Source organism: Medicago truncatula, chromosome 6, assembly GCF_003473485.1.
Source record: "Medicago truncatula cultivar Jemalong A17 chromosome 6, MtrunA17r5.0-ANR, whole genome shotgun sequence".
Lineage (NCBI taxonomy): Eukaryota > Viridiplantae > Streptophyta > Magnoliopsida > Fabales > Fabaceae > Medicago > Medicago truncatula.
This window is the reverse complement of record NC_053047.1, coordinates 33,448,195-33,471,625: the sequence shown is the minus strand read 5'-3', so window position 1 is coordinate 33,471,625 and position 23,431 is coordinate 33,448,195. Positions and strand designations below refer to the sequence as shown.

The following is a 23,431-nucleotide window of genomic DNA, read 5'->3' as shown; positions in this document are numbered from 1 at the left end:
AATTGTGATTGTATAATTTATTTATTTATTTATTTATTTTTTGTCCAGGATATATGTTCAACATCATCTTCATCTTCTTTAACTTATAAGTTCATGGTGTTTATCACAAATCCAAAAAATTTATTAAAAAAAAACCTACAAATTCATTAAAAAAAAAAAAAAAAGACAGGCACAACAACAACGCCACCTTCCTCTTCTCTTCGTCCTTTTCTCTCTGATTTGTTTTATTCTCTTCTCAAGAACAACAATAGCATTATGTAATCTGTTTTCTTTGAAGTGGAAATAATATTCAAAATAAGGGGTTTTTAATTATTACCCTTTTTAAATTTAACTTGCACTTGTGGTAAGCGATTCTCAAGTAGATACTTGAAATAAATAAAAACTAGGTCAAGTTCAGAATGTTCTGAAGTACATGCAGAAGTGTGAGTGTAATAAACAATAAATAAAGGGATAATGGTGTGTAAAGTGAATTTAAATATTAATGTTAAAAATAAAGAGTAATGGTAAAGAATATAACACACGAGAATTATAGTGGTTCACCTAATGTGGGTTATTCCACTCCTCACAATTGTGAGATGTTCACTATGATCCTTGAGACAACCTTCTCAACTCATGTACCTTACACTTTCTACCACTAGGGACTTTACCTTCTGTATTATCTTAGCCTCAGCAGGCTTACAAAGTGTATTATCTAGCCTTAGCATGCAAAAACTGTATTATCTAGCCTCAATAGGCTTACAACTTTTCTTTCTATGTCAGACAAGACTCTACTCTTTTCTTTTACTCAACTAACATTTTAATACCCTTAAAACTAGATGAGATTTTCTCTTACAATGGTTTGGAGGATTAAAAGAAGAAGAAGAAGAAGAAGAAGAAGAAGAAGATTATCATTGAAAAGATAAGAGAGAACTGTTACACACTCTTTAAGATTTTAGGAATATTTAGAGTTGATTTGTGTAATCATTTTTACTGAACGTATATGCTCCCTTATGTGTCTAATTATAATTGAATTTGAATTGATCTTGCATTTTGCTTTTGCTTTTTGCTTTTTCACCTATTGTACCTTTCTGTCAGATAAAACATGTAGCTGAACGACCTTTTGAACTTCAGAATATTTGTGATCATCTTAATGATCTTCATCTGATGCTATCAAATATTAATAGTGAACATGAATGAAGGGCATCAATGAGGTGCACTATGCATAACATCTATGATGATTTTCTTAGAAGAATATTCCTAATTTTTCTTAGAAGAATATTCCTTTTGACTTTTATCCAAATTAATGCATTTAATCCTTGATTAATCTAAAGTCATAGTACTTTTATGCACTTTCTTTTATGCCATGTGAGCCTTGTATGTTCTTGATAATGTTAATTTATTTATGGGCTTATTCTTGATAAACCTTTAGAACAACCTTCTGAAATATCTTCGAACCTTCTAAACTCTAACTAACCTTCTGAACTATTATTAGGTTCATAAGCTTTAATGTTCTTTGATCAGTTGAATCTTGGTTTGATTTATACTTTGTTCCTGTCTTAGTTAATCACTTAAGAACATATGTTAAATACCAAGAACATCAAAGTCCATTAATCATTTAATTACCATAGAGTTGAAATCCTTTTTTGCATATGATATGTTCATATCATGTATGTTCTTGCATGTTCTTGATATGCACAATGATTTATGGGTTTGTTCTGATGAAACTTCTAAACAACCTTCTAAACCTTTTATGGGTTCAGATGTGCGGATTAGGCAAGTGTGCCAAATCTTTACCAATTAACATATTCTTCATTCTTGAACTATATTCTTATTTCCATTTCTGCGTAGTTGTCATATATGGTTATTCAATCACCTTCCTCTACCTCATCCTTTTCCTATGGACTCACATACCAAGTGTTCCTCAACTTCAGGGGTGATGAGTAAAACCGCAAGTGCACGGTTCTATCGAAGTAATAAAAAGAGTATCGTTCCGACAGGGAGTTATGAATTCAATTAACTTTTAACAATGATTAGATTGAAAGTTTAGAAGGTAGAAAGTTGTATTTTTGTTTAATTAAAAGAAAATAACAATAATAAAATAATAGCGCCTTGGGATTATTGGTTCGTCATAGTGACAATTCCTTCACAAACAAACCCTAAACCTAAACTTTATATTGAACCTACTTTCTAAAGACAAGTTTCTCTTAAACGTATCAAAGTTTCTCTCAAAATCATTGAGTTTGTTTCTCTAGCAACCACGCCTATTCTCATGGTTGATTGTTATTAGAATCCTTGAAGAACAAAACTTTATGTGTCTCAAGGTTTGCTAGACTATTCTCATATTTCGCAATCCTTGTCTAATTTCACTTGTTCCAATATCAAAGCTCCGTGTTCGCTTTATGAATTGATATTTGTGATGATGAATTAATAAATACTATCCCTCCGCGTTCGCTTTATGAGTTTGGTATTTGTTAATTCATTATCAAAACGGTGAAATTAGATTAGAAAGTGGATTTATATAAAATTAGGGTTTATGGTTTGGTTTGATTAGGATTACGTCATTAGGCTTATCCAACAATCCCAAGACAAGAAGAGTCTACTCACTCACGTTCATTGTAGACATAGAAGAGAAGAAGAAGAAAAAGAAGAACATAAAATAAAGGTTGATCTTTTTATTAAAAACAATTGTCACTTATTATTTCAAGAACAAAAGATGGTTTTACAAACTAGATGACTGATCTATTTATAGTCTAACATTTTGACTTCAGCCCCAAGAATTAAATTACTAAAGTGTTGCACAAGAAACCATAGGCTCTAGGTCTGAAATACTAAAATAGGCAGCTTTGTCGAAGAAGCAAAAGCAGCAAAAGGGGCGCGCCACTTGTTATATTTTTGCACAAGATATTTTTGTATCAGATCTTCATATTTTTTGCACGAATTAGCTCCAATTCTCCTTTCTTTTGCTCTAAGACTCCATCTTTCAAATATTTGTTCCATCTTTCAAATATTTGTTCATAAAATAAAATAACTTGCAATAGTTGCGATTTTGGTCCCCTATTAAAAAAAACCCACTTTCCAACCCTCTAACTTTACTCCCTTATGCAACTTTGAGGCCCCCATGATTTTGACCCAATCAATGGCTAGGTTGCCCATCACTTAAGTTAGATGAACACCACGTGAGTAATTTTTTAATTAAAAATAAATGAAAAAGCCACGTATACATCATAGTAATTAAATAAATGAAAAAGAAAAAGAAAAGAAAAAAAATGGAAAAGTTCGATCCGTACAATCTATCTATCTATCTATATATATACATGTATTTTAAGCTACATTTTGCTTACATGTCACTTCACCAATGATCCCCTTTCTAACTTTTATTCTTGATCATTCTACTACTTTGCTTATGTGTCACTCCTTCAAGCCATTATACATAATACTTTTGATAAAAAGAGTTACACTAATCAATTGCAATCTTAATAAGAAAGAACTTTTACATCCTTCATTCTTATAACCCCTTCAACTACTATTTTTTAAAAACATTGATTATTTGTTATAATATTTACACCATCTCCATTGAATTTGTCTGTTTACATTCTTCCACATAAAGGTTAAAAAGATGTTACATTTTAGCTCATCCATATTTCCCTTTTTCCCTTTCACCTATATGATAACCAACGCAAATCTCATTCCTTTTCTGCTCATTCAGTAATATTTGATGATCAATTTTATCATTTATCTCATTTTTTCTTGACTTTTCCACCATGTCTACTATTGATGTCAATAACACCAAACCATCTTTCTACACTTTTCCTCTATCATGCTATCTAAATGTTCTAATCTTATATCATGTTTTTTACTATCATGTCATTGAGAAACATTGTGTGTATAAATATGTGATTTTGTGCACCAAATTTTGGGTTTTGTTCATCACCACATTCAAGCAACAATTGGTTAGTTCGTCTTCAATATTGTATTACTGTTTTTTCCACCCATTTTAACTCTTCATCTCTTGATTATTAATTGTTTCTTTGGTATGATAGGGAGTCAAATTACTTTTAGATTGGTCAAATATTTAAGCTCTATTTTTTTTATATGATGTTTGTTAGTCTATTTTTCCAACTTTCTTTTATATTTCCTTAATGTGTATGTGGAAATTTTTTATGTGCATTAGGAAAATAGGATAGATAATTATTCTATTTTTTATTTTGTTGCACTGTTGTTACTCATGAAGAAGTTTATAAAAAATGGTTGTTCATCGTTAATTTTTCTAAGAAAATATTGGATGGTACCTTTCAATTTGGTATTATATTTCTTTTCTATTTTTTACTTATCATCTCTTGGCTATTCATTGGTTTTATGACTTAATAGAGACTCAAGTTAATTTTAGGTTGACCAAATAGTTTATACTTCTGAAGAAGAAAAAATTAAAAAAACTAAAAAGTTACTTTTAATTAGTTAATGAAACGTTATGAAATGTAATGATAATTGCTTATGTCTATATTTATTTTCTTTTTGCAAAAGCACTGCATTTACTTCACTTCATGCAAGTTGTACAATGAATGCATTATAATATATTTTTATTCTATCCTCTTACACACACAAGTTTACTACAAAGCTTCTCATTTTCTTCTTCCATTTCATTTTTTGATAGTTCTGATTTTCTGTTCAAGCTTCGTATATGTATATTTCTATAATTTTTTGTTTTCTCTAATGAATATCCTTTCTTTGATTTCACATACATAAGTTTTGAGAAAATGGAGGGTTTTGTTGAGAGTGCACTTCATATATGAAAAGGTGGTTGTTTTCATTGAAATTAAAGTTTTTATTTTTTATTTTTTATTTAACATTGTTATGAGATCAAGAGTCTAATAAAGAAGTGGAAGGGAACATATTAAAAATGCATTAAAAAAGTAATATTTTTTATTCATTTTCATTCCAAGCCCGTGTGTTATGTTTTTAATCGAATAGTTTCTTATAAGAGTTATTAGCATGAATGTCTTCTTTAAAAAAAAAAAAAAAAACATCAATGCCTCGGTAATTAATCGTAGAATCACATATCTACTCAAAACTCTAATGGAACGCTCTTGATCTTTCTGAAAGTAGAGAGACAAAGTCATGTTTTGATGATTTGAACGCGGCAACATGGAAATTTAACCCTTGACCATGGAATTGATTGACATTCATACTTTCCATCAATTGAGTTTCTTAAAATTAAGAGTAAATTTGGGTGCAAAATTGTGATGATGTTGATGTGGCACCTCTAAGACCTTCCCATAAACTAAACTTGAGTCATTCATTATTCTGAAGTTATAATTATGCATATGTGCCACCTCTAAAAATATATTCTTCAATATAGTATAACTTCTCACCCTTTCTTATTCTATCTAATATATCTATATAATAATTATGAGAATGCAAGCAATTTTAAGTTACAAAACTTATCATCCCTTCTTAATAAATTTGTTGTTATTATTTACCATTCATTAAATTAATTTAATAAGAGTAAATGAATAAATTAAAAAAAGGATATTAAAAAAAGATTAAAAAAATTACTATCGAAGGCTTTTTGAGCTTATCGTTCTCATATCAAGACCAATATATGTTGCACATTTTTTTATTAGTATTTAGTTAAATTCTTTGTAAACTAAATTTGGCTGTTCTTCAAAAAATATTGTCATAATGTGTAAGAACTAAACAAGTTTCACGACTATTATTCTATCTAATATAGTAGCCAACAAAAACTCTATTACCTAATACAACTCTTGGATGAATTTTGAAGTGGGTTTTAATGTTCATCAAGTGTAATTCCTTTTTCAAAAAACATTCTCACATATAAAAAAATCTTCTCACATATCTTATAACTTCTCACTCTTTCTTATTCTATCTAATAACTATAATAACAAAAGTAATTTCAAGTAACACTTCTTAATATGTTTTATCCTTTACAAAATTAGTTAAATAAGAAAGATTAAAAAAATAATTGGCCATATGGCCATCCTTTGTACTAAAAAATAAATAATATTCAAGCCTCTTTATGCTTATTGCTCTCATATCAAGACCAATATAAATGACACATTTTTCCTTATTAATATTTAACTAACTTCATTGTAAACTAATTAAAATTCTTCTTGAAAAAACACTGACATAATGTTTAACATCTAAAAAAAGTTACATAACTCTATTAAAATCTCTACAACGCACGGGTTATATGTCTAGCTTCATTGAGCTACAAGGAACAACATCTGTACAACAATAGTGGGAGGACAATTGTTGCCGAACTCATAAATGGATTCAAGTGAGAGCTCAACGAAAAATAACCCACAAATGAAGAACAAAAAAAGAAGAGGGAAATGATTCATAAAAAAAGGGATGGATTTCTCGCTCTTACCAATGATTACATGTTGAGATCACCTTCTTCTCGGTGCTCAACAGTTATGTAGTGGAACCATGGTTCGTTCACTCGACATCAACAGAAAGCAATCTACGACAATAACACCGCCGACATCGTTTATGATGGTGAATACGGATCAAGGATTGATTTAGCCTTGGAAAACTGTCAATCATAACATGCAGAGTTCAGATTGGGTAGAAGGATTTTATGATTTAAAAAATTTAATGTTTTTAGGGTTTGAGTTGTGTTTTTTTTTTCAATTCCTTTTATGTTTTTTTAATGTGAAAAACTGCCTTTTTATGTGTTTGTATTTTTTTATTTTAAAAAAGTCACTATTTAATTTTGATAGAATATATGCTAACTTTTTAGGATGGAACATATGCTATCGGTAATTTTGAATTTTTTACCTTTAAAATATAGGACTACAAGGTAAAATCCAAGTTTTTTACCTTAAATCTTTATTTAATTTTTTTATTGTCATGTACACTTTCATTCTTTTCATTTCTATCCACTCAGACACATTAATCTTTAAATATGGTTAGTGTCTCTTTAGATAGGCGGCCAGTAAATCACGTTTTGCTTTAAATCATGACATAAAACAACTTTAACATATAATCTCTAATTCTTAACTACTTAAAATCAAGGCAAATTTACATCTAATAGCATGCAAATGCGCTTTTGCTTCATCAAACCCAACTCCAAAATTAAAAAAAATCTTTGCAAAAAAAATCTTATTTTAAAAATAAAAAATGACCAACATTTTCTTTTCATTTATGTTACAAAATTTAAACAAACCCGTGCAACGCACGGGTTGTCTCCCTAGTTCTCCATAACCATGGGTAACTTTGAGACCCCCTCACTTGAGTGCTGCATAACCATGTTCTCTCTATTACTCTATTACCGTTCAATTTTCCATAACCGTTCTTCAAACCGTTTCACCGTTATCAAATAATCAATTCCAATTTCCATTGCTATGATGCTAGAAGAAGATAAGAAGCTCTCGTTAACGATTCTCGTTTGAAGGCTCAGCCAACTTAATAATAGTACCAATCTTCATAAAACATAATTTCCACAAAAATGTAGAAGTTGTAAATGATATAGCAAGCAATCAGCAAATATAATGCAAATCTCGAACAAACAGAATGCAAATCCAAAATTTTACATGATTTAATTGTAAATTGAATGCAAAAACAGTAGCAACAACATCAAAATACAAATTAAGACTTAAGTAGCAACAAAAGCAGTAGGTACAGCATGTAGCAACAAATCTAGTAGCAGCACACCAACAAAATGCAAATGCAAAAGGCAGTAGCGAATCCAATCCTAACACTACCAAACATAATAAGATTCAAAATTTAAATAAGCACAACAACGACGACAGCAACACAAAGAAATAAATACAACACTCACAAATACCTTAAAATTTAAACACAAACAATTTGATTTTAATAATATAATCAAAAAGATTTGAAAATTAAAACAAAGAATCCACACTTTACTCGATCTTTCCCACTTCAACTAATTCTAAATCAATGACCTTGAGAGATTTGATCCAATTTGGGGTGCAAATCAAAACAGTAGAGATTTAATTAACTACCAAACTGTTGTTTTTTTTTTTTTAATTTGAAAATATACGATGGAGCTTTTGAAACTATTACCGGGATGAGTCACAACCAGGTCGCTCTCTTTAAGACGTTTCGCGGCACTACCTGAATTGTGCAAGGTAGACTAGCAACCGCGCCGTCTCCAGGATAAAACAGCCCAGATTCTTACTGTACGATTAAAGGCTGCACTGCCAGAAATCGCTCGAGAATGACACCTCGATATGGTACTTAGACCACTCTTCCGAAACCCACAATATGGTTCTTAGACCACTCTTCCGAATCCCACAATATGGTTCTTAGACCACTCTTCCGAAGCCCACAATTTTCCGAAGCCCACAGAAAGAGGAGGAGGAAAAGAACGATTCGTCAACACAAATCGCGGGAGATGAGAAGGGGAGAAAACCAGAGAAGAGTATTCGATTCTCAGTTTTGGAGTGAAGAATACTATTCCCGAGCTCTCAATTTATAAGAAGGATTTCTACTAGAGTGTGTGATCTACCCGATGTGGGACATAAAATTTTCAATTCACACTTTACACTAGTTTCTCCATCCTTGTGTTTACATTCCAAAGGCTCCACAAACTCACTAGTATACTCCAAGTTTTTCCAATATACACTAGTGTTCCAACAATCCCCCACTTGAATTCAAAATTGGTTTCGAAAGTTACGTTTTAAACGTTTCTTAAAGATTGCTAGTAAACAAAGGTGTCGCCAACAACTTGAACCTTTGCATAGTGAGTGGTATTCTGATTAACAAGAGTTGCTTACAGCATTGAACTCTATCTCAGACATAGGACCCACACACAACCTTTTCTTAGGTGTTTTCTAAAAAGCCCGTGCGTTTATGGCCTTGCACGTCTATCCCAGTTTTAACGAATGCTCTAGGAATTCTGCCTCGAAATTCCATAAGAACCGGCCTCAGTTCTACATACGTATAGGTGAGTCTATCAGAAATACTCCTGTAGCTATGTACTTCACTCCATAAGGAGTATAGATCTCATTAAGAGTTTCTATTATCTCAACCTTCGGTCACTGCAGGATCATGCATTCTCATAGCATGTTCTATCACTTGTGATTTGTTATTACCCATTGAACCTAGTTCTTGGGATCTCCAGTCATTTAGGTCGGGTTTCCATCACTTATGATCAATAGGCATTAGTCCCATCCTACTGGATGTATTTGCGACTTTCTCTCTGTTTAGTCCTTTCGTCAAAGGATCAGCTAAGTTTTCATTTGTTCGTACGAAATCTACTCTTACCGTTCCGTTCGAAAGATATTCTCTTATCGTGCTGTGTTTTCGTCTTATCTGTCGTCTCTTACCATTGTAATAACGATTCTCAATCTTTGCGATAGCCGTGGTACTATCACAATGAATTAACACAGCTGGTAACGGTCTCTCCCACAAAGGGATTTCAGATAGCAAGCATCTTAGCCAACTTCCTTCTTCACTAGCAGCAGCTAGTGCTATCATCTCAGATTCCATTGTGGACTGAGCCAGAATGGTCTGTTTCTTGGATTTCCAGGAAACAGCTCCTCCAGCAATGCTAAATATATAGCCACTAGTCGCTTTAGAATCATCTGATAAGGTGTTCCAATCTGCGTCACTGTATCCTTCAAGCACTGCAGGATATCTCTGATAATGCAGTCCTAGAGTCATGGTCTTCTTCAAGTATCTCATGACTCTTTCGATAGCTTGCCAATGCTCCATGCTTGGCCTGCTCGTTACCTTGCATAATAGTCCCACGGCGTAGCCGATGTCGGTTCTAGTACAATCAGTGGCATATCTGAGACTGCCAATGATGCTCGCATATTCAGTTTGTCTAACACTATCTCCAGTGTTCTTAAATAGCTTCACACTTGGGTCACAAGGTGTGCTCGCAGGTTTACAATCGAAGTAATTATATTTCCTTAAGATCTTCTCAACGTAGTGAGATTGATTCAAGGAAATTCCATTATCAGTTCTAGTAATCTTGATTCCAAGAATTACATCTGCCTTTCCTAGGTCTTTCATATCAAAGTTGTGGCACAACAATGATTTCACATCTTTAATGGCATTGAGGTTTGAACCAAATATGAGTAAGTCGTCTACGTATAGACATATGATCGTGCAAGTGTTATTTTCGTACTTGGAATAAATACACTTGTCGCTTTCATTCACCTTAAACTCATTCTCAATCATAAGATTGTCGAATTTCTCATGCCATTGTTTCGGTGCTTGTTTTAGACCATACAAAGATTTGTCTAACTTACAAACTTTGTTCTCTTGTCCATGGATTACGAAACCTTCAGGTTGGTCCATGTAGATTTCTTCTTCTAATTCACCGTTTAAAAAAGCAGTTTTTACATCCATTTGGTGTACTATCAAATTGTGGATAGCCGCCAATGAGATTAGTACCCTAATGGAAGTGATTCTAGTTACAGGTGAATATGTGTCAAAGAAATCTACATTTTCTCTTTGTCTAAAACCTTTGGCTACAAGGCGTGCCTTGTATTTGTCGATTGACCCATCAGGTTTTAGTTTCTTTTTCAAAATCCACTTACAACCTATAGTCTTACATCCAGGAGGCAAGTCAGTTAGGTGCCAAGTTTCGTTGGACATTAGAGAATCCATTTCATCATTTATAGCTTCTTGCCATAAATCAGCGTCAATTGAAGACAGAGCTTCCTTGATGCTTGATGGATCCTCCTCTATTGTATATGCCACATATTCGGGGCCATATTCTTTAGCAATTCTTGCTCTCTTACCTCTACGAGGTTCTATAACATCTCTTTCGATGTTTTCATTGCTTGTTATGATTTCAGAAGGTTGATCAAGAACTGAGTTATCAGTGTCCCCACTATTACCCCCACTGTCTCCTGACTTAAAGGGAAATTTATTTTCATAGAAGTCAACATCATTTGATTCTATGATCGTTTTAGATTTCAGGTCGTAAAACCTATAGGCTTTACTATTTAAGGCATACCCAATGAATGCACATTCATAGGCTCTACTTGCTAGTTTGACTCTTTTGGGGTCTGGTTTTCATACATAGGCTAGACAGCCCCATGTTCTAAAATAAGACAAGTTTGGTTGTCTTTTCTTCAAAATTTCATATGGAGAAATTTTGTTCTTTGTTTTGGGTACTCTGTTTAGCACATAGCAAACAGTCAATAAAATTTCTCCCCACCAATGAGGCGCTGCTCCGGAATTAAGCATTGTTGCAACTACTAATTCGGTAAACGTTCTATTTTTTCTTTCCGCTTTACCGTTCATTTCAGGAGAATAAGGAGCAGTTGTTTCATGAATAATTCCGAGTTCTTTATAATACTCATTGAATATATGTGATCCATATTCAGTACCTCTGTCACTTCTAAAACGCTTGATTCTAATATTGAATTGATTTTCAATTTCTTTAACATACTGTTTAAATATATCAAGCACTTCATTTTTATTTCTCATTAAATACACATGTGTGTAATCCGAGCAGTCATCTATAAAAGTGATGAAATATCTTTTTCCATTTCTAGTCAAGTTTCCATCTAATTCGCATAAATCAGAATGAATTAATTCAAAAGGTTCAGTTATTCTGGTTACTGATTTATGTGATTCTTTATTTATTTTTGCTTGACTACAAAATTGACATTTTTCAAAATCGTTTAAAGATATTTTAGGAATTAATCCTAAACCGCTCATATTTGAAATAATTCTTTTGTTAACGTGACAGAGTCTAGAATGCCAAATATTAAAATCACACAACATATAAGCAGAAGAAGAAATTTTATTCATATCAATGTTCAACTTAAACATGCCATCAGTGGCGTACCCTTTCCCAACAAAAATACCATTCTTAGTGATGGTGTACAAATCAGCCCCTATGCTTTGAGTAAACCCAGCCTTATTTAAAAGAAAACCTGAAACTAAATTCTTCCTAATCTTAGGAGTGTGCAGCACATCCTTCAGTATCAGAGTCTTTCCAGAGGTGAACTTCAGCTCTATATCTCCGATTCCAACAACATCAGTGGAGTGGGAGTCTCCCAACAACACCTTCTGATCACCACAAGCAGTATATGTTTTGAACATACCTCTATCATAGCAGACATGGCGAGAAGCACTAGTGTCCACCCACCAGCCATCAGAACCTGCAATCATATTGATCTCAGTAATCATAGCCACGTAGGGCTCATCAGGTGCAGCATCAGTAGCCATGTGAGCCTGTGCTGGTCGGTTGGTTCTGTTTCTGCACTTGCGTGCCATATGACCTGCTTGCCCACAATTGTAACAGTTGAAAGGTGGAGCAGCATCATTCTTTGGTGGCTGTTGAATCTGGGGTCTTGAATTGTTCCCAGTCTTATTCCTGTTGGAATTCTTATTCATAGGGCGGTTCTGATTCTTAAATGGTTTGCCAGCAGGCTTCAGAATAGCACCTACAAATTTCTTTTTAGTGTTGTTGTTAGAAACAGCAAACACCTCTTCATTCTGGTCCTGCTTTCTCGCTTCTTCTTCAATACGAAGGCGAGTGATCAGACTTTCAAGAGAGAACTCCTTAGTTTTGTGTCTAAGAAGACTCTTGAAGTCCTTCCAGGCAGGAGGCAGCTTATCAATAATCACAGCTATTTGGAATTGTTCGGGAAGTGCCATCCCTTCAGCTATGATCTCGTGAGCAATTTGTTGCAGCTCATGTGATTGTGCCTCAACGGACTTATCATCACTCATTTTGAAATTCAGATAGCGGCTTACGGCGTATTTCTTAACACCAGCCTCTTCAGTATCATACTTCTTCTGAAGTGCTTCCCATAGTTGTTTAGCAGTATCACAAAGTCTATAATAATCATATAGAGGGTCTGTGAGTCTATTAAGAATATAATTCTTACAGAGGTAGTCATTTTCCTTCCATAGAGCAATGGCTAGCTGTTTATCTGGGTCAGCTTTCTCAACAGCAGTAGGGTCTGCCGCCTTACCGTTATTATTCGCTCCAGCAGGAGTCGAACTCGTAGGGGCTACAGGCATAGCTTCCTTCAAAACGTAGGCAACCTTTTTAATGGTCAAGAAGAACAACATCTTTTGCTGCCAACGTTTGAAGTGGCTACCTGTAAACAGAAACGGTTTGTTAAAGTCATCAGTTGAAACAGCGGTAATCTTTTCAGAACTCATCGTATCGTATTCGAAACGTCTTAAAAATGTTGTTTTTTTTTAATTTGAAAATATACGATGGAGCTTTTGAAACTATTACCGGGATGAGTCACAACCAGGTCGCTCTCTTTAAGACGTTTCGCGGCACTACCTGAATTGTGCAAGGTAGACTAGCAACCGCGCCGTCTCCAGGATAAAACAGCCCAGATTCTTACTGTACGATTAAAGGCTGCACTGCCAGAAATCGCTCGAGAATGACACCTCGATATGGTACTTAGACCACTCTTCCGAAACCCACAATATGGTTCTTAGACCACTCTTCCGAATCCCACAATATGGTTCTTAGACCACTCTTCCGAAGCCCACAATTTTCCGAAGCCCGCAGAAAGAGGAGGAGGAAAAGAACGATTCGTCAACACAAATCGCGGGATATGAGAAGGGGAGAAAACCAGAGAAGAGTATTCGATTCTCAGTTTTGGAGTGAAGAATACTATTCCCGAGCTCTCAATTTATAAGAAGGATTTCTACTAGAGTGTGTGATCTACCCGATGTGGGACATAAAATTTTCAATTCACACTTTACACTAGTTTCTCCATCCTTGTGTTTACATTCCAAAGGCTCCACAAACTCACTAGTATACTCCAAGTTTTTCCAATATACACTAGTGTTCCAACACAAACGAGTAAAGGACTCGACCTCCCGTACTAAACGTTGACTAGACAGATACGTTGGATACAATAATAACCAATATATCCCAATCTACGCGGTAAACAATATGATATTTGTTTGTGTAAATGTAGGTACATCATCTTCACGACCATCCTCCAAATACCTTACCAACTCATTATTGTGTCCAATGTATATGCCGAGTTTGCAGTCGTCGTTTATTGCAAACAAAAGATATTTTATAGCACCACATTTCGAATACATGTTGTTGGACTTTGCTTTCATGTTTGCTTGCAGTTCCTTTTATTCAATGTTTTTTGAATTTCAATCAATTGGTTGAAAAAAGAGTTATCAGCAAGATATTCTAAAACTGAGCATCAAAGGGTAGTACTATGATATATTATTCCAACATCTAATTACATAAAAACATAAGAATAGTTAAAATTTGAGCTTGCAGGGTTATTCTAAACAGAGAATCCACAGAGGACATTTCACAAACATGTTATGTGCGCGAATATGAAAGAGTAGAAAAAGCAAGAATGCTCACAGCGAATAAAGTAGAGAAGAAAAAGATGAAACCCTAGTTGTTAATTGAGAGGAAGAATCGGTGATGATAACAGAAAACAAAGCTGAATGCTTTGTGACTGTGGTGGTCGTGATCGTGAGAGAAGAAGAAGAAGACTGAAGTGGAAGAGATTGTTTGAAATTGAACGATAACAAAGGGTTACTATGTAATTACTTATTTACCCTTATTACTTGTGGAGTTTTGAAGCTAGCAAAGATAAGACAATTAATTGCTCTATACTATTATCGCACCTGGAAGAAAGAAAGAAAAAAAAAAACCCAACAAACAACAATTAATTACGTTATTTTCTTCTGTTTGTTAAAAAAAGAAAAGAAATTAATTACCGTCGGTTGAAACCTTGGTTTGAAATTATGCTTACTAGGGGTGGGTATGGTTCGGAGTTATCTGCTCTATGAGCAATGTTTGAGATACTCTCTTTAACACTTATTCTTTTATTGGATGAAACTAGTGTATATCCCACACTTTAAGTGGAACCCATTTCGAATGTGTGAGCCCCACCTTAATTTGAACCAATAATGAAGTGAGTTATTGAGAGAGTGTTGAAAAGAGAGTTTTGCTAGCACTACTCATTACTCTATAGCATTGCTTTCAGAATCGGTTATGATTATGTCCAAATCACTTATGTTTTGAGAGAGAGGTCAACCTTGTGGCGGATAGTGTAGCCAAGTCGGGGTTTTCTTCATATGTTCCTTGTGGAATTTTTAATTTAATTCCTGCTTTTATCTCTAACTCCCTTTTGAGGGATGTTCGTTGTGTAACCTTCCCTTTTGGCGGATAGTTTAACTATAACATATTTAATAAATGGCTTTCAGACCGAGACACAACTCACCTAAACTTTTATTTTTCAATAAAAAATATAGAAAATTGGCAAACAGGGATAAAAGAATGTTGATTTGCTAAATATGTATGTGGTTATAATTTATGGGATTAATTACTAAATTATGCGAATGATTTTATTCTTCTAGCTCAAAGTCATACCAATGGAGTTGATCCATCCAAGCTTATAAAAAATAAAAACTCTACATCAAACACCCTTCATTTCTTCCCGCTTTCGATGATGAGGGCTTCTATGATATGAAGGTGTATAAAGCATGATTGCTTCTAAATTCAGTAACACATACTATATGTGGAGGTGGTAGAGGCTTTATGTGAAGATCAAATAGTTTGAGGAAAAGGTGGTGTTACTCTCATTACAAGCAAAGAAAAGCCAAAAGAGTAATCATTGAAATGGTCTAAAGTTCACTTCTTAATTCCTTTTGAGTAAATTACACTCCCCTCCCCTCAAAGAAGCTTGAATTACACTCCCATCCCCTCTTAAGTTAAAATATACACTCACCTCCCCTCTTATTCAAAACATATTAGAAAAAATTTCACTCCCCTCCCCTAAGAGAAGCTTGAATTACATCCCCCTCCCCTCTTATGTTAAAATCTACACTTTACTCCCTCAATATTCTTTTTTATTATTTCTAATAATCTAGCAATTAAAAAAACAATAGTATTGCGAGTCTATTTTAATATAATAAAAAATTGAATACATATTTTTCGCTATTTTTTATTCACAATTTCATTAACATGTAGTTTTAAACCCTATTATAAAATATGAAATAACCCAAAACAAAATTAAAATATGTGAAAAATTACTAAAATCATTAAAGCATGATTATTTAAAAGTTAATTTTATACTCTAATTTATAAAATCAATAGCAATATATTTAAATTTAATTATCATTGACATTTAAACTATAAAGAAATGAATTAATTTTTCTTAAATGGTGATTCAAAATTAATATATATTATAAGAGTATTTATTTATGTTCAAATAGATTAAAGTGTAGTGCATATTTAATTATTAAGCGAGGAGTTTGTAATTCAACCATCTTATATTGGAGGGGAGTATAAATTTTAACATAAAAAAAATATTGAGGGAGTAAAGTGTATATTTTAACTTAAGAGGGAAGGGGAGTGTAATTCAAGCATCTTTGAGGGGAGGGGAGTGTAATTTACTCATTCCTTTTTAATTAGGGATATCAATTGGATTTGAACCTATTAGATACTCAGCAAATAATATTTCCAATTGTTATTAAACCAGGCAAGTAAATTGATGAATTATTTTGTGAAATTTAACAATAATATAGGTGTTTCTCTCAAAAATAATATATATATATATATATATATATATATATATATAACTGTCAATCTTCATTGGTAATCAATCTTGTATTTATATTCAAATATAAAAATATAACAATAAATGTAAAGTAAAATCAACAGAAATAAAACATTACGTATTCAAACTTTCACCTCAACATATTAAATAACCATTCATCCTTACCACCAAAATTGTACATACACAGCAATTGCATTTCATTTTATTCCACTCAACTGTTATATACTAGTATTTCCACCCGTGCAACGCACGGGTGAAAAAGGATTTATTGTGGCGTTAAAAAAATATTACTCTGAACGTACAATCAAAATAAAAACATATAATACACTTCTTAGACAAATCAAATGTTGTTGTCATCACAAAAATTTGTCTTATTGTAATAAGCAAATGTTGATTCTCAATGCATAATGTATAAAACTTAATATATACAATATATTTCATCAATAATTTAAATGAATAATAATATATCCAATATATTGAATACAAATGTTAAAATCAACATGATTGTACCTTCATTATCAATAGAAACAAAATTAAATACCTATAGCCCCCATGTTTGAGGAATATAAGACTTTGATATTAAATCTAATACATATAGTCTCCCGAGTTTGAATCATAGTCTTTGTAGTTAATATGAACCATACAACTCCATTTAAATCCATATACTTGGTTATTAAAGTAATGTCCTACCCCTGTTGAAGTAAGACATGAAAGCATCAACCATCGGTACAAACATGTTGTTTTATATCCTCCAGTCTCACTAACCATCAATCCTACAAACTTCAAAACCAATTTCTCACTAACTGGAGATGGGAGCCATCAATCCTGCACATGTTTGGGCACAATAGTTTTAAAACTGCAGTGTTTCAAAGTGCTTCAATACTATGAAATTATAGTTATGGTGCAGTCAATTCAAAAATTAAATTGTTCTGATATTTAGGAACTGATACAACCATATCATCAATTATTTGTATCATGATATAAAACAGCACGAGTGATAAAACTTTACTCAAATAATTTTATACTAATATAATGAATAATTGTCTAAAAAGAATATTAATTATTAACGTGATTGGAAAAGAAAACTTAGTTATCGAAAATGTGTTATCATTTGTTATTTGACAGGTTGAATTCAATTCTTAAATATTCGACAAATAACTATTTGGCAAGTTGAATTCAATTCTTAAGATATTTGGCAAATACTGTGCTGTTTTATATCATGATACAAATAATTGATGATATGGTTGTATCAGTTCCTATTACAATAAATATAAAATGCAGACTTTTTTTTACAATAAAAAAACTTCATACTTAATAAAAACAAAACACTAAAAGAAATATATCAAAAAGTAAAATCTTACACAATTAAAATTTGAACTTAGTCAAAAACCGGTTCTTATTCATGTACCCCATCATAACGGTTGCAATTTCGTATCATAGTGAACTCAAATCCACCCTTACATACTGTTTCAGCTTTGTAACCTTCCATTGATCCCCATGGGTTGATTGTCCACAAACCAATAGTTATTTTGTTCTATCCCATCAATCTAATTTTAAGTTTAAAAATGACGATGATCTACTAAAAGTATCTAATTACTTGTACGTATCATGCTAATATATTTCATTGATCATAGCACATAAGCAAGATGATACTTTTAATTGCTCTAGTGATACAACAAAATATCTATATTTAAGTTGCTCTAGTGACTCCGAAGGTATAATGAAGTATACATATCCATCACATGAGTTGCAATAAAGGCTTAATGAGAACTACAGATAGGATCTTTCCTTAGTTCATAGAACCAAAACAGCCAAAAAACAAGGACATCAAAACATGCCTAAGATGCTTCAATAGATAAATGAACCTATAAGTTATAACATTGACAATTAGAACTCGAAACAGACACAAAGTAATCAAAAGACTTACAATTTACAGAGGCCCTCAGTATAAATCTATATGTTAACTTGCAGATGCTCCAAAATCGTGACAGAAGCCACATGTCATGCTCAAACAAAAACTTCCATAAACAATCAAAAGAAATCAATTCAAATTATCAAGAAAAAATCAAAAAAATTCCAAATGTTTCTGTAGTTATATCCCAAGATTACAAACCAGATAAAGAACTTTAGCACAAATGGAATTTCAATTTCTATTTTCAATCACAAAATTTAGTTACATTATATCAAAACTGATAAATGTTTCTAGTTGATACAACAAACAACTTCACAACTTCTAAGAAAAAAACACAACAAATCAGATAAAGAACTTGAGCACAAAATATGAAGGATGAATACTTACTCAGGATGATGGGGAAACAGTTTCACAGAGATAGTGTCGATTGCTCCGACGCAGTGGAGCTGTTCATGAAATCAGTGAAACAGAGAGAAATACAAAATGAAAAACATTCAATAAAAACTTAGGATAGGAAGAGCCTCTAATGAAAAATAAAAGCACATTAATGTCAACCTTTACTTTCCTCTTCTCAATTTCAGATTACTCTTCTCAAAATGGTGGCAAGGTAGAGCTATATAGCAAAAGAAAAATGAAGAAAATATAAGTACTAAATTTGATGGAATAGTTGCAGTAGCCTAAGTATATTTATGGAAAATTCATCAAACAAACAAATCTCTCAAGTCCACTCCAATCAATAATAGTTAATAACTCGGGAGAGAATGAGAGATTAAAAATGGATTTGATGTTATTGTTTTTCTAACTATAACAACAACAGCAAACCAGAGGGAGAGAGTGAGAGATTAAGATAATGGTTCTATAGTTTGAACATGAACATGGATCAAGAGTAAAACATATCCAAACTTTATTGTAGGAGGCTTAGAATTTTAACACATTGGATTGGGACAATTTTTTTTTCCTATTTGTAGCTTCACATTTGTATATTATTAAGATTCAAACGTAATATTTCACTCATTTTCTAGAACAAGTAATTAGGTGTACACATCCAAACTACACAAATACCATATGCAAACTACCCAATACAATCTAAATTATTCAAAATCCATATCCTTTTTCAAAAAGTAAAACAAGTCATAAGTCATATACACGTAGCACCCCATATCATCACCTCATATTCTCATACACGTAGCACCCCATATCATCACCTCGTCATTTGAAAAAGAAAATTACTCATCAATTCACTAGCAAAATACGCAAAATACATATTGTGTCAGTGTCAAACATGATATGCATCCTACACCAGGATATAACCGATTATATAAATCATTCCAACTAGAATAACACGATACAAATTATCAAATAATATCTAAAGAGTATGTGTGTGTAGTTTTTTGCAATAAAAATGATTGAAGATGTCTTCATCTCCGTCTGTTTAAATGTGCGTGTAACGAGCAAGCCAAGTCACAATCTGAAAGTCACTTCCATATGTTCGATCTTATTATGACAATATACTCTATTTCACCACTCATTATTAATGAATAAAGTAAATTATACAAAGTTTTATGGAGTAGGGTGCTTCCGTGTTCATAATGACCTCCTCAATAGTAAATATTGTAATTCATAAATAAAGTAAATTATACAAAGTTTTTTAGAAAAGATTTATTACAAATAATAATAGTAGTAAAAACTCATTATAAATAGAAAAAATGACACTACAGAATTATAAGCTGACATTGTTCATTTACTTCATCCTTAAGCATCTCGTGAATAACATTCTTTCCTAACCAACAATCACCACCACATGCATTAAAATAAGTTGTCCATCTACCACCTCCAAGATAGACTCTGTCACTAGAATGGAAAGTCATTTTCTTAAGCGAATTTGCACTCTTCAATAGGTGAGTAGCTAACTCAAAAACATTTATGGAGCAAACACAGCCGAGAAACTCCACATATTTCAAAACATTATGAGAAAACCCCTCATATTCGCTTTTCTGCCTCTTAATTCCAACCATATGTGAATGTTCCGGATGAAGATTTTTAATCTGAAAATTAAAAATAACGATATATTTATGAGAATTTTTGTAATTCCATTAGCATATAAAACTAATCCACAACTTATTCCTTATTTTAATTGAAATACGATGTTGTTTATTATGATAGATATTATGTTTGACAAGGTCAAACTATTAGCTTATAAGATACATGTAACAATTTGATAATGTGTACTATTCTTTCTTTCTTTTTTGACGTTGGTAATATGTATTATTCACATTCATAATGTGTAATATATTTTTACCTAATATATAAACACTAATGTTAATGTTAGTATATAAGATTTTATTCAACTTGTGTCAATGAATATTTATAACATATCTAACTGTTATAATTTTTTTTTATCATAGATAACTAAAGATATTGATTATCAAAATTGTGTATTAGCATATGTGAAGTGATTGACTACGACGTGTATTTATAAACCGATAAAGTATAACTTCCATACAAACACACAAGACTAAAATAGAGTTGTTTGATCGTGGTTTTTGACTTAAATGCACTTTTGGTTGCCTTGTTTTAGGAAAAATGAAGTTTTGGTCCCCTATTTTAAAATCCAAGTTTGAATAACTTACACTCAGAGTAAGTTTTTGGAGATGCGTAGAAGCCGTTGCAATATCTAAAAGCCAAAAGTAGTCCATACTAGGATCACATGCTCCATCAATATGTAAGTCCAATTGTCTAAGATTTTGAAACCGAACCAAGACTTTCGCTAATTCCTTTACCTGTTTACAACAATGAATACTTAAGTGAATTAAAACCAGCTAGTGAAAAACGTAATGGAAAGAAACCTAGACACTGTTGGAATGTACTATAGTGTTGGAATATCATTGAGAGACTCACTTGTAAAGTGCCGACGATCATAGCTAAATTCTCAATATGTGGTAAACTTGCAATTGGATCAAAAAGGTGTGGTCTATTCTCTCTCTCTGATGTATCCCAGAAAACCTTCGATAACCTTGGAGCCGTAAAAGAAATTATCCTTGTGGTGTACCCAGTATATTCAAAGGATGGAAGATTTAATGCATCAATAGATATATCAGAAGGAGAGTCATCCACCCAAACACTATCAAGTATGATCAAATGACGTAACTTCGAACTGGTAATTTGTGTTGAACTTGTGAACAAGCAGTTCTTAAGAGTGACAACTTCAAGTTGAGGACATTCAGAAAACAAATGAGGCAAGATGTTTGTGGATAGATCAATTAGTAATGCATCAAACTTAATTGTTGTTACGTTCGTCAATCCAGATAACCCTATACGCTTTGAAAACGAAGCACCTCTAAAGCTAAACTTGGATAACATAGGAGCTTGAATGTTCATTGGGTTTGTCTATGAGGCAGTTTTGTAGGTGCAAATAGGTCACAGAATCATTCTCAAGTAAGAGAATAAGGGAAAATCTGTATGGCATAATAGAAATAGTAGTATCAGTTGTTTCAGAAGAGAAGAGAAGTTCAATATGTTTGGCACCCTTAGCAATTCCTTTGGAGATCAATCTATGAATGACATCCCTATGTTCATTACATAATGGAAATTTTACTCGAATGGAACGGATGATGGCACCTTTATAATGGAGCATAAATTGATCCAATCTTGTGGCAAATTCAGATTGAAAGTGAAACCTTTGAGAGAGAGGAAGGATTTGTGACAAGTCTTGATCTGTGTTATAGTCGGACATGGTATAGAGATCGAAGTTAAGGTCCATCCTTAATCCCCATTCGTGAATCCATTGTTTGGACAATGCACTGGTTTTCACCAAATCTTTCAAAGCTAACTTGGAAAAGATATAAGATATAATATGATCAGGGAACTCATTCTCAAGCTTTTCACAGCTCTTCATTGTTGCTACAAGCACGCAATATATATGATAACTGTTACGTTAGTATTTGGTCCCTTGCCAAAACTAAACATATTATTTCTGTGTGAGGCTAAATTAAGAAGCGCAATAGAATTTTCTTAGAACAGAATTGTAACAAATCAATAACAAATTCAAGAAGCAATTAATAAAAGTAAGAGAAGAGGGTCAAACAAATAGCAGAATCTATAAAAGAAATTTAATGAGAGAGAGAGTAGAAGAAACAATGAGTACCTGCGAGTTTCAATCGACTGAGGGTTGACATGCTTCTTGTGTTGCGATGAAGAAGATGACGACGCCTTGGAAGAAAAGTTCGAGTCAGTATTAGGATTACTTCAGGTTTATTTCTTGAAAATTGCTCTTCTCCCAACAAAAACCACTCTCTTTGAATTGGATGGACTATGTCCTTTCAGTGTCCCAACAAAGACGGTCGAGGACAACCCAATTGACTTAAACCTAGATTAGTTCCACAAATATCTATCAGATTCGACTCATGTGTAAAAACAAAAACAAAAAAATATCAGTTTGATTATAATGTATCTAAACTATTCTAAAGAATATAAATAATATATGATTTACATCAATATGTTTTTGTTATTGAATTATCGGTTTTGGAAACTATTGGTATTATTAATATTTTTATGACTTATTAGGGGGATATTCAAAAAAAAAAATATTAGGCGGGTATTCCAAAAAAAAAAAAATATTTACAGGAGGGTAAATCAAAAAAAATATTTTACAGGGGGAAAACCAAAAATGACCTATATTACATAGGGTAAAGCACCATTAACCCTTAATTTAATACTAATTTTAACTAGGTATTTTTCTATAAAGTAATTATATCCTTGAATGTGTAAACAATTATTTTATCTATATCTAAAACTTATTTTGAGTAGTTGAAACTTACAATTTAAGAGTGTTTAATAATATGTTTATATAGTTAAGAGAAATGATATTCGTACAACCATTTTTGTACAACTTTATCTCTCATACTCACATTATCTTCTTATTTTCTCTCTTCCCTTTTCCCTCTTCATTATTTTTGACCAATAAGAAGAGAAAAAAAAATTGTCATAAAGGTTGTACCAAATGGTTGTTCAAATATCA

At 32.5% G+C, this 23,431-nt stretch overlaps 1 protein-coding gene across 2 annotated transcripts; it reads right to left on the bottom strand.

Annotated features, from left to right (window-relative positions):
• Window positions 1-20,016: 20,016 nt before the first annotated feature.
• On the bottom strand, window positions 20,017-22,633 carry LOC120575850 (uncharacterized). Of its 2 annotated transcripts, XM_039826569.1 has the most exons (5): window positions 22,559-22,633; window positions 22,033-22,314; window positions 21,313-21,869; window positions 21,045-21,194; window positions 20,017-20,459 (listed from the first exon to the last, which is right to left on the bottom strand). In XM_039826569.1, exons 3-5 carry the CDS (start codon window positions 21,790-21,792, stop codon window positions 20,127-20,129), a joined length of 963 nt encoding a protein of 320 aa, XP_039682503.1. In that variant the 5' UTR covers window positions 21,793-21,869; window positions 22,033-22,314; window positions 22,559-22,633; the 3' UTR covers window positions 20,017-20,126. The 2 variants fall into 2 exon arrangements, with proteins under 2 accessions (XP_039682503.1, XP_039682502.1); XM_039826568.1 differs by having other exon boundaries at window positions 21,313-22,314.
• Window positions 22,634-23,431: the final 798 nt, after the last annotated feature.